At 34.6% G+C, this 13,041-nt stretch overlaps 1 protein-coding gene across 7 annotated transcripts in view; it reads left to right on the plus strand.

Moving 5' to 3' along the window:
• The window catches only part of CLASP1 (cytoplasmic linker associated protein 1), a 224,198-nt gene that overhangs the window by 90,682 nt on the left and 120,475 nt on the right, over positions 1 to 13,041 (plus strand). For all 7 annotated transcript variants that reach the window (XM_058195472.1, XM_058195491.1, XM_058195454.1 and 4 more), the window contains 2 exons: positions 4,453 to 4,550; positions 5,336 to 5,403. In XM_058195472.1, coding sequence (XP_058051455.1) covers positions 4,453 to 4,550; positions 5,336 to 5,403 — 166 coding nt within the window. The remainder of the gene's footprint in view (positions 1 to 4,452; positions 4,551 to 5,335; positions 5,404 to 13,041) is intronic.

Consider the following 13,041-nt stretch of genomic DNA (forward strand, 5'->3'; position numbering starts at 1 on the left):
ATGTTTGGCCCTCCTGTGATCATTCTTTTCCTAAAGATGCTAAGACCTTGGGCAGTCCGTTGGCAAAGCCTTATTTCCCTCTAGTCTTGCAGAACAGTGGCTTACTTGTGGTTACCATGGAGACAAAGAGCTTTCAGCCATGATAGACCAGAAAGGTGGAAGAACAGCGTAGAAGGACCGTTTGAGATGAGGATAGAGGCCTAGTGAAGATGGCTGGCAGGATGAGTATGATTTATGGGAAAGAAGAATGGAGGATTAATTAGAAATGTTTGCAGCTCTGTGAGAAAAAAAATACAGAAGAGGAAAGTATTTTCTAAAAATGCTATTGTTAATGTCTGGATGTGCATGCGTGTTGTCCCTAGAGCAATTTTGAATTTTAATCTCTTTTTAAACTGGAACTTGCCTTCTTAATCAGTATTTGATGCTGATCAAAGAGAGGTAGCCATATTGACCTATTATGACATCGTTTATAAGGCCATTCAAATTATATTTTCATTATAATTACCTTATTTATCTATTTATCAAATTTCTACTCCACCCATCTTACCTCTGTGACCTTCTAGTATGTTAAAGGTCCTTGTGGTGCAGAATTCAAAAGTTCAGCTTAAGCAAACTGTTGTACCTTATGAGTTGCTTTAGCCTTGAGCCTGAAGTGGATGCTGAATCTGATGCAGTGTATTATATTGACCGAGATTGTTCCTATGAATAATTCACTTCTTTTGATTTTATTTATCTTATTCATTTAAATTTATTGGCAGCCTAACTCCAATGGAATCTGAGTACACAAAACTAGAAAAAATATAAAAACACCTAAAACATTAAATAAGATGGATAGTACGGACTAAATTAATCTAATAAACAATAAAATCAAATTGATTTTAACCATTGGCAGTATAATGGCCTCTATATTGGCCTTAACAACTATAGTCTAGATTTACAAATCACTATGGCTGGGTTCACACATCATGCCAAGATAAAATCAAAAGCCAAGCTTATTGCTGTTCAGCATGAAAAATTACTTTTCTTTTGCCTTAGTCCACTTTCACTTAATCCTAATTCCCCCTATTAAAAAAACCAAGTAATATTGATTATTTCTTATCTCTAGAAGAGGTAAGAAACCCAAAACTGTGTAAAATTTAGAAAAGACACATTTTCTTTTTAGTATGACTGTTTAACAGCTTCTTCCGTTAAGCATGATGGCAAGAAACATGTTTCATTTATCTTGCAGGTGTATTGTAAATATATTGATAAAATTTAATAATCTGCACATACAAGAGAAATGGAGTTTGATTCCTCTAATATCAATCTGCTGCAGTGGTATGCTGATTTTTGAAAGAGGATATTTTCCTTCTCTACGAATATACTTAGCACTATTCCATGTTAGGGCTAAGGGGAAATGGGCTCCTTTTTATTAATGTACTAATCTGTATATTTTTGTTATTTATGGTTAGCAAATTGGGGTATAAGGCTGGAAGGGTTGAAATGTGATTGATTGTGCTAGAGGCTGTAGTGAAAATCGGACAGTTAATTATATGCACATACAAATTACCATAGAGTTAGCCAGATGAGTTTTCTGCAGCAACACATTGCAAAATGTCTTGTGGCACCTTATATTTATTACTACAGACACTTCCGTGGATTGTGGTCTCCTTAGGCAGTTCCAGCTGGTCTATTAATCTGCTCTGATATTATTTCTCAAAGTCTTCAGAAATTGTCTCCATAATTGGATGAATAATGATGACATCCTCTTTGACAATTTTAGTTTTGTTTGCTTTCACATTAAGTTGTGAAAAAAAAAAGATGTTTTGCCAGATACTTCCAATCTCAGATTAGTTTATCTACCACACAGAAGTGCTTCTGCCATGGAGTGAACTATTTTGGGAATTGCATTTGGTGCTATTATCATTAGATTTAGAAAATTGTAAAAGGCTATCTTTTCCACCAATCACTCCGTGACCTACTTGTTCACTTACTCATTCATTATTTCCACTTATATTCTACCATTATCAGTTGATTCTTTTATTTGTTGATTAATTTTACTTTGATTTTAACTTTCATTTTGGAACTTTCTGTACTTTCTGTTTTAATCATTGTTGCCTGCTTTGCCTACTCATTTAAATAGAAGATAAAATAATCCACCAATGGATGGATAAATAGTAGATTGTGATCTTTTATGTTGTGTGAACCCAACCAGTTTTGATTGACTTAATACTTGGTTAAAATAATGACTTTTATGAATGGACATTATTGAAAAACAAGGAGAAATTTTCTTTTCTTACCAAGACATATTGAAACATACAAACACATTCAATGAAAGTTTCTTTAATTGAATAACTGGCCATGATGTCTGAAGCCAATTGGCTTGTTTCAGCAATTGTTTTTTCTCTCTAAGAAGTGCAGTCGTTAGCTTTGTATTGTTTCACCACAACATCAAACCATGATAGGCTTTCTGAACAGTGCCTTTGTAGACAGGAAAGATGATGTGGGGAAATGGTAGTGGGAAGAACCACTGTAACCTGGTTCTCAGGAACCAGGAAGTGTATATGCAGAAACCAATTCCTGTAAAAATTGAAGTCATGACCATTCCCCCACCCTTTTTATTTCCAGTTTAACTCTACACAAAATATGTACACAGTTTACAATCTGTTTGCTATGCTTGAGACTGGCATTCAAAGCAAACCTTGGCTGCCTAAATATGCAGACCTATGCAGGTTTATAATTAACTTGTTTAAAATTTGTTGCAACTGGTTTTAAAACATTGTTTCTAGTTCAGTTTTATGAATAAACCTGCTTCTATGTAACGTTGAAGTCAAGAAGAATCTTCCTTAGTAAGAGGAAGGAAGAAGTGGAGGAGGAGGAGGTAGGTAGGTAGCCCTTGACTTACGACCAGAATTGAGCCCAACATTTCTGTTGTTATGTGAGACATTTGTTAAGTGAGTTTGGCCCCATTTTACAACCTTTCTTGCCATAGTTGTTAAGTGAATCACTGCAGTTGATAAATTAGAAATCCACTTGTTAAGTGAATTTGGCTTCCCCATTAACTTTGCTTGTCAAAAGGTTGCAAAAGGTGATCACATGACTTTAGGACACAGCAATGGTCATAAGTATGAACCAATTGCTAAGCATCTGAATTTGATGATCATTGGAATACTATAAAGATTGTAATTGAAAAATGATCATGTCACTTTTTTCAGTGCTGTTGTAACTTTGAACATCACTAAATGAATTGTTATAAGTTGACGACTACCTATGCAGGAATTTGGTTCTACCTGTAGAAGTAATTTTAAGTATCAGTTTAAGGTAATATGAAAAATGGGTCTTTGTGTAAGCTATCCATAAGAGCTGAGGTCAATAGATGGATATAGAAATAGATCTGTAAAATTTTCTTTGATCTCTGTCCTTTGGTATAAATAATTAAGTGCTATCAATAAAGAAAAGTATTTGTAGCTTGGGTTGAAATGAGGGATCCTTGGTCCTCTCCCAAGGACCTTTCAATTAAGTGCTATTTCTATCAACACAATGTGCGTGGCACCTGTATCATTACATACTTTGAATATGCACCATGATATGATTGAAATGGTTTATTCAGAAGGAAACATAACTCTACATTACCCCTAAAAGTGCAAGAATTGTAGTATATTAATGCCTTAGAAGGAGAATTTTTTACAAAATAATCTAGGCTTTGTAGTCTTCAATTTAAACTGTAATGGAGTCTGTCTATCATGGTCATAAGTCGTAATGGTCAAAAAATAGACTGATTTATGACCAACCTGATTTTATGACTTTTTTGCAGTGGTCATTAAGTGAGCACAATAGCTGTAACGCGTCTGCCCTAGTTCTTAGGCAAACAATACAGTTGTTTGTTATGGGCATGCTTTTGCTGAAAACCAGAAGTAAATGCCATTTTCAGCAAAATTGCCATAAAATATGATCACATGACCACAGGTTGCTGCAAACAGACAGAAATGCAACCTTTTACCTGGCCCCCAAAGTTTTGTCATGCGACAACAGGCCTGGTTCAACTGTCAGAACTTCAAATCTGGGTCATAAGTAGATCCCTGATAGGTCTATTGTAATTTCGAACAGTGATATAAGTGATTGGCATTAGTCATGAATTACCATTACGGTATAGAAATTATTTTCCAATAAGCTATAATATTGCAAGATAGTCTATTAGCATGAATTACGCTAAGCTTTTAAGAATCTTGGATTCCTTCAGAAGAATTTTGAAAATTTGTGCTTTCGTTTAATTATGATTTGTTGCCTGGATGTCATTGGGAATACTGATTTACACTAACTATGGTCATTTCAAGGAAACTAAATGAAGATGAACCTATTGTGATTTTTAAAGCCAATGTCTTAAAATTAACTGTAAACATAATTTTTGATCATAAATTGGTCATAAATTGCAACATATAAAAATATTTTCCTTTGTTATTCTTTAATGATTAGGTTCGTGATGCAGCAATAAATAGCCTTGTAGAAATCTACAGACATGTAGGTGAACGTGTAAGAGCTGATCTCAGCAAAAAAGGATTGCCACAGTCTCGGTGAGTGAAAAGCTTCTCTTTCTGAGTTTTTATTCATTTGTTAGGTTTTGAAGTCCACTTGTGTTTTTTTTAAAAAATCGATTATTGTAAGCAACTCTATGATACTATCTTGAAAATAATGAGATGAAAACGCAACATATCCTGAAGAAGTGGCATTTTATTTGTGTATGTTCCTGGAAAATGTTATATAGGTAGTCTTAAATGCATAATTGAGTCCACAATTTTGGTCATAAGTTGTGATGATTTTAAGGGGGGGTCACCACACGACTAGACTCAATTTTATAACCTTATTGTGGCAGTCTTTAAGCAAAAATAGAAGTCATAAAGTGAATCTATTGTTCGCTATAGGATATTTTTCTGGAAATCAAAAGTAAATACCAATTTCCACAAAAATGTCATAAATTGCTGCTGTGAATGTGAGCCCAAAATGTGGTCATGTGACAACAGAAAGGAGTTCCCAGGTATTTGTGTCCTAAATAGCCTTTTTTGGGTTTCATTGTCCATCACTAAACAATCATCCATAAATTGAGGATTACCTGTATCTTTTGTTTCAGTAAATTAAAACTAAGATTGAAGAATGGACTAAATTTTCTCAATTCAATTTATGTACCAGTTTGAAATTCCATATCCTTTAAAAAATGTAGTCTCTTTTTTTTTGTTTTCATTTAATATTTACATTTATTAGAAGAAGAATAAAAGGACTTAAAATTAGAGGCATAAATGTGCCTTATTTGGATATCATTTAAGTATTGCCAAAATCATTATTCTTCATTTTTTTCAAACAGGCTGAACATCATTTTTACAAAATTTGATGAAGTCCAGAAATCAGGCACCATGATTCAGGGAGCTGGTGGTGAGTAGTAGTGTTTTCTTCAATTAAGATTAAATCAATGATTTAGTGTCTTTAAAATTGTTTTAAATTTTATTTTATTGCTTAAACTATGAGCATCATGCTTTTCTACTTTGGCATATTACTTTTGGAGGAGACATTTCATTATATATATACATTTTTATTAATATACGGTGATTTGTAAGTAAATCTGGCTGAAATCCAATGAATTAGTCCATATGCAATATTAGAATTTTTTCAGAATTATAGAAGTATGTTTTACACATGTGATTTTTGCTACCTCTGTATGATCAATTATTTCATAGTTTGAGGTGGACTAACTATTAATGTAAACAACATACTTTACTACCTTATTTAAAGTCTGTAAAATGTTGGTAAAAATAATTAGCTATGACAGTTAGAAGATTAGCTAGATCAGCCTCCCCAACATGTTACCCTTCAGATGTTTTGGATTATAATTCCTGTGTATCCTATCCAACTTCTGGAGAATACCAGATTGGAGGAAATTGTTCTTGTGTACCTTGACAGTGACTAAAATGAAATATTTTAAGCGACTAACTTCCATTGTCAGAGCAACAGTTCTGCTTGAATCCTGTTTTGAAAAACGACACATACTGTGTTAGCTATGCTGGACATGACTATCTAAACTTCACAGTGTTTTGCTTAACATTAAATAGCAAGTATTAAGATGCTTTTGTTGACAAAGGAATATATTTGCCATTGAACAGAGATGTTGGATTTTAAGGATTAGTTTAGAATTTAACAGGCATTCATTGCAACCATAAATTTATTCCAGAATACAGATATAAGAGATTCATGCTGGCTTTAATGTCTTGCGCAATCAATAAATAAGTGTTTAATTTAGAGAAAGAAATGAAAGGACCTATTCATTGGCGAAATAGGCCAGGTACATTTATCTACCCTGGAAATGTATAGATTCATCTGGGATTTTTGAGATAACATTGAGGATCATCTTATGAAGGAATTGTTGGTTGAGAAATAATAGTTTTTGTGGATGCAAAAGCACAGTTGGTATTATATCCTCACTCCAGGAAGTAGGTAAGTTTATTTGTATATATGTGTGTGTGCACACACATGCGTCTGTGCATGTACATAATAGAGTAGAGGAAGTAATTTGACAAAACTGATTACTGTATTTTTCAGACTATAAGATGCACTTCCCCCACCCAAGTGGGTGGAAATGGTCTGTGTATCTTAGAGCGAATATTGCGGTGGTGGTGGGAGGGCTTGGTGTGGCGCCGATCAGCTTTTCTAGGTGGCAGGGATCACCGCCACTGCGTATCCCTGCCTCCCGTTCATGGTGAAGGGGTGGCAGTGAACGGGCAGCAGCAGTGGTGGCAAATGGGCTGCGGTGAATGGGCCGCAGAGGGGAATGGGCCGCAGCGGCGGCGAATGGGCAGCAGAGGCAGAGGCAGATTTTTTGTTTCCTTGTTTTCCTCCTCTATAGCTAATGTGCGTCTTACAGTCTGGAGTATTTTATAGTCCAAAAAATTTGGTAGTTGATTTATGTGTGATCAGTGCATAATAAATGAATTACCGTATATACTCGAGTATAAGCCGAGTTTTTCAGCACGTTTTTTGTGCTGAAAAACTTCCCCTCGGCTTATACTCGGGTCTATACGGCTTATACTCGAGTTTTTTTTTTTTCTTTTTTTCACATTTTACCGGACGGAAGCCCTGCCGGTGCAGTGAGAGGGCGGGGCGGGGGAGCCGCCAGCCTTCTCAGCTGAGGGAGGGAGGGTTTCCCCAACCGGTAGGTGCCTCATTTCCCACCCTCGGCTTATACTCGAGTCCCCAGTTTACCCCAGTTTTTGGGGTAAAATTGGGGACCTCGGCTTATACTCGGATCGGCTTATATTCGAGTATATACGGTATGTAGAAATTGTGATAAGGAAAAATAGTCCCCACCTTTTGCAAAAATAGATTCAACTGAATAGAAAGGCAGTATTTGTTATTTACATGGCTTAGAGCTGCTCTAGTCAGTTCACTATATGTGGCATACAAGTTGTAATATGCAATTGGGATTAAAAACAATAAAAGTCAAATTTAAAAACAAATTGTACATTATAATACTGGTAGTAACGTAATACTGGAAGACATAACTGGTGATAACATAAAACTGGAAGAAGAAAAAAACTAGGAGAGTTATTTATACCGAATTTAAAAAAAAATCCATAATTTAGTGGAAAGTCCATGTTTTGACAAATTTTCTGAAGATCAGAAAGGAAGGGAGATGTTCAGATCTCATGGAAGATGAAAGGTGGAATGCTGTTCCATAGAAGGAGGCAGTGACTGAAAAAACCATGCTTCTCTGACACTTGAAGATGATGGCCTCTAGTCAAAGGGACACATGAACAGCCAACTCAATTACATCTTATTGAGCAGGCAAGTGTTATTTGGAAAAAAAACCATTCAGCAGATACCCAACTGTGTAAACTATATAGGTCTTGAAGGTGACAAGGCGTTACATGAGTGCCACAAGACACACCCATAGCTACATAAGCATGAGTTATGGACCAATTGTAATTTTCTGAATGCTCTTCAAGGACAGGCCTATGACAGGTCATAGCAGTAATTTCATCAAGAGATGACTAAGGGATGAGTGGCAGTGAGTAATGCCTCTCATTGCAGAAAAATTCACAATTGTCACACAATATGATGATGTGCAAAAGCCCTCCTTGAACAGAAGTCCAAGTGGATTTCTAAAGTGCTAGTCAGTTATTTGGGCCTTCTCATTATTTTAAAATGCTGAAATGCCAAATAGAACAGCTAGATCCAAGGAATAGTATTTTAGAGAAAATAGCTTCAGTGATTGCCTGCTCCTTAGGTTATTTGAATGGGGGCTTTGATTCATTAGTGTTTTAAATGTTGATTGATATATCTTTTAGTACATTTCTTTAGACTTTGTTGCATCCACCTGGATTTTCTTTGGCTAAAAGTACCCTATGACTATCATTAAGTGTTGTAAGTGTTATACCTTGGTGAACATATCTTTTCTTTTATGTACACTGAGAGCATATGCACCAAGACAAATTCTTTGTGTGTCCAATCACACTTGGCCAATAAAAAAATTCAATTCAATTCTATTCTGTTCTGTTCTGTTCTATTCTATATAAATGCTATAAATCTTAAAACAGGAGTAGGGAAAGCATCCTTCAGTTCAGTATTGCCCATGTTAGCTAGGATTGCTAACAACTGGATGATCTCCATCTCATTCTTGCTAATTTAACACCTTCGTTTTATTAAAGGAAAGAGCTTTTCACTTGCCTTTAAAATTATACACACATAGTGTGACTGTAGCTTAAATGCTGCTAAAATCTTTGTTCTCATTTAGGGATTCTAAATGCTGTTGACTATTGGATTGTTATCTCTCCCCCTCCCCCAAATGGGTTATACAGTATTGAAAATGTTTCTGATAAATAGCATTTGAAAGTGGGAAAGCTTGATCTTTGTTCCTCTTTGGAATTCTCATATTTGTTTCATGTAAATGATATTATTGACCATCATATATTAAAGATAAATACTTTAAATCATTGTTTGCTCTTCGATTAGATGAACTGACCAGTTTTTAAGTATGAGCTTTCTTTTCCTCTTTATTGTAGGGCATGGTCATTAGAAAATAAGCTAACAGCTTTATGGTTGCTATGAAGAATGCTTTATGTTTTTATAGTAGTAGAAATAAAATGCCAGTTGTTAGATACAAATGGTGATGTGAACCAGGCTTTACTTTAACAGGAAGAAGGATTTCATCTTGCTGATATGCCATAGTTGCTAGGTTACAGGAAGGTTTTTCAGTTTTTTATAGCAGAAAATGGTGCTAAGCTGCAAGCTGAATTTCTCACTGATTCTTAATATTCTATCTATGCACATATGTGTTTATGTGTCTGTAAGAGAGAGAGATCTGCAAATTGTTGGATTCAGCGTCTCAGCTAATTATTTTTCTGTTAACAGCCTTTTTTGTAGTTTCAGTAGAAATCTATTTCTGGATGTGAAATGAGATGATGGAAACCTTTGCATATTATCCTTTAGAACCAATTCTTTTTTAAAAAACAATTTCAGCTGGTGTTGATCCTTTTCTGATGAAAGTGAAGGTATATTAATTGTCTTGTTTAAAAGCAAGGTTTTAGAATTAATGTAGAGATGAATTTCTGGTTCTATAGTCCACCTTTACAGCTTTACTTTCCAAGGAAGATATTCCCCCTCCCTTGCTTTTTGAGGATTGAGAAATCTGTTATACTTCTGCCACTCAGATGAGATTCACTTTGCCTTCTGCTTTTTTCAGCAATTGCTACAGAATTTTGCAGTCTGATAACTATGCCATCCAAGTGTTTATTTGTTCCATTTTCTAGTCTATAGGATAGCATTTAAGTCAAGACTTATTTTTCTGGTTTTCATTTTTATAATCAAATGTGACCATTCTTTTACAGCATTTCTTTCAGGGGTTACTATAAGGAAAGGCATATCAGTAGGCATGGAAATTAACAAGAATGCATGCTAATCATTCCTGGTCATGCTCTCCAAATCTGGAAACAGTAGTTCATATTTTCTCAAATATCAATAAATTGTATCGTTCATAACAAATTCAATTACTTGCATTTTTGTCAACTTCAATTGTTTTTCTCTCAAAATAGGAATGTTTCTGTCGACTTTTATGCACATTGCACTATTCGTCTCTTGGAACTTGAAATAAGCACTCTATTGATTTTTTACAAGATCCAAATAAAGCACATAAACTCCCTCAGCTTAATAATGCCAAAATCCAAATAATTTTTGCCTTGAGATTCTTTATATTGTTAATTGTTATTATCTAATTCATTCTGGATGGAGATGATAGTAGTCTAGCATAATGCGAAAGCATCTATTTGGAACCCCTGCTTTTGTTTTGATGTTTTAAAAAACCCAGGTGGGAATCATCTTCTCAGATATCTGCACAGACCTGTATAATCTAATTTCTTTTTCATATTAGTTGCCAAGAGTTGCCATAGTGAAGAAACTAGTCATAACTGTTGTATTTATTTATTTATTTATACTTTTATTTTTTTATCATCCTTCTTCTTCTTAAATATGTATCTGTGTATGGCTCACAATAAATCACAAAAGTACATTTTAAAAACTTGTAAAACATAAGCAAAATACATTAATCAAAGCAATTATGATACAATGCCAAAGCAATTACACCTTTATTGGGCTGAACAGATAGACCAGCATCTGGGGATGCAGCCAGGCTTCACAATTGTTTTGACAGGCTGTTGGGAGGCTTTTCACACACATCTTAAAAAGCACAAATTCTGCTTGTTCTTTTGAAAAAAAAGTTACAGTCAATCTGCATAGCTGCCTCAAAATATGACCTTTGATGGACCAGCCACAAAGATATTTCCATGTTTATCCAAAGTAGATCAATACAGAGATAAAGACATGTTTGAGACTATCATTTGTGAGTTAAAAAAAATTCAGTAAACTGGACTGTTTTGTTCCTGGTAGCTATAATGCTTCTGCTGACTGGATAGCCAAGCCATAATAAACCATATACAGAGGAATATTCATATACAGAGGAAAACTGATTTTTCCCAAGTAGTTAAAAAATACGCACACTAAGGAATGTTATATGGACACATCACTTCACCCAAATGTTCATTTTCAGTTTTACAATCCAGGCTATGAAGTTGGAATGAACCGGAATATAGTATTCCTTTCAAGGCTAATTTGAGAAAAATATTTTATATTTCAGCTACTCCATTCATGGAATTGCAGCTTTAAACAGTACATTTCAATCCAAAAATTACAAAAGTCATCTCATTTTACTTAAAGGAAGACAGAAGTGGGACACAAAAAGATACTGCTTCTGAATGATCGTGTCCTCTTAAATTAAGCAGGTTTTCCAATAAATACTCTGCTGAGAAGCACATGTACAAATTCAAAATGGAAATCCTTTAGGTTGGTAAAGGAAGCTTTTTGGATAAAGGTTTTCAAATTAGGGTTTGTGTAGAAATGCTATATTTCTACTGCCTTCTTTCTTATGCCAGAGGGGGGATGATTGTGCTGTACAGAGAAAGTCTTTCTTCTTTATCTGCATAAGCAGCTTTCATTTTGGAACTGTATAGCACCAGCTTCTTGCACTAGGACTTCGGGGGAGGAGAGTGAACTGGTTTTTAAGTTGATGAGAGACTGCACATAGGCGTGTGTTGTGCAGTCGCTTTCAGATTAGGGAGCATCACTGGACTGCTGCAGAACATGACTGCCAGCAATGGTAGGTGTTTTGCTTAATATATTGTACAGAATGCATGTTATGTGACAGATGACTGAATCTGTAATCTGAGCATGAGCAAACAATCTTTTTCTCTTGATATTTTAATAAATTGAATTTTATTAGTACCATTAATATGATGGAGAGAAGTTTAGGCTAGCAGTAGCTTTGCAGCAGATACAGAAAGGGTATTAAAATATGGATAGCAATGCCACCACAGTAGAAAATCAAGAGATTAATCTAATAGAGAGAAACTGTTCGGAAATAAAAAAAATCTGAAGGTTACAAACTTTTAATTTAATAATTGAAAATGTAATTTAATAAGACGGTTGCTGGTGCATTTATCTGAATACTTAAGTTAATATGAAATTTGTTTGGAAGAAGAGATCTTTAATGATGCTTTCCTAAGGCACAATTCTAGCGGTATTTTTAGGGGTGCAGAATATTTGGAAACTGACAGCAACATGCAAGAAAAGGAGAATTGAACTGTTCTGTGTATTTCAGGTCATGCTTTTTTCTTTTTATTAAGAAAAACAGGAAGGTAAAGGGAACATGTAAAATGGAACTGCAGAGATATAAGATAATTAAGAATTTACTTACATGTAAAGCATTAATTTACTTACACAGATTTATTGCCTAATCTTCCTGTTCTTTCTGGATATATTACATTTTATGGAATCCATTTATGATGCCCATTTTTATCATAATAATACTACATTTCTGCTGACTACAATGCCTACTAATTTCTTTTTAAGGATTGTTTCTTTCTTGAAATGGTTTCACTTTAGTCCTGTTCATGTTTGCAAATCATGATTCTGTTATTTTTAATAGATGAAACAGAAGAGGGGATTGTATGTGCTTTGGTTAATAAATGCATCGCTGGCTATCAGTTGCTTTCCTTTGAATTCTCTTACAGAAATCTTCTCTTGCGTATGATAAAATCAATTTAATTACAGTTCTTGATAATTGATAATCATTACAATCAACTTTCAGTGCGATAATGTTTTTATTGGTTTAATGATGACAGCTGTGTGCATTTAAATAGTCATCTTGGACTTGAAAAAAGTGTCAGATTATAAATACTAAGGATAATTACAAATGAAATACTTGATATATATTACTCCCATGAGTGATCTTATTGAGTTCCTTGTATTTACAGGTACTAATTATTATTATTATTGGGGCTTTTGGCAGCTTCCTGATCTGAAAATCTTTTTCAAAGGCAATTCTCATGCAAGATTTATTGAGCTGAAAGGAGTAGCAGAGGTACCAGAATTCCAGCAAAGAAATTAACTTTCCTGTTGGAGCCAATATATCTTCATTTGGGTAGAAACTTCCTCTTTCTCACAGTATTACAATTAATGAGGAGAAAAACG

The sequence above is a fragment of the Ahaetulla prasina genome, chromosome 1 (genome assembly GCF_028640845.1).
Source record: "Ahaetulla prasina isolate Xishuangbanna chromosome 1, ASM2864084v1, whole genome shotgun sequence".
Classification (NCBI taxonomy): domain Eukaryota; kingdom Metazoa; phylum Chordata; class Lepidosauria; order Squamata; family Colubridae; genus Ahaetulla; species Ahaetulla prasina.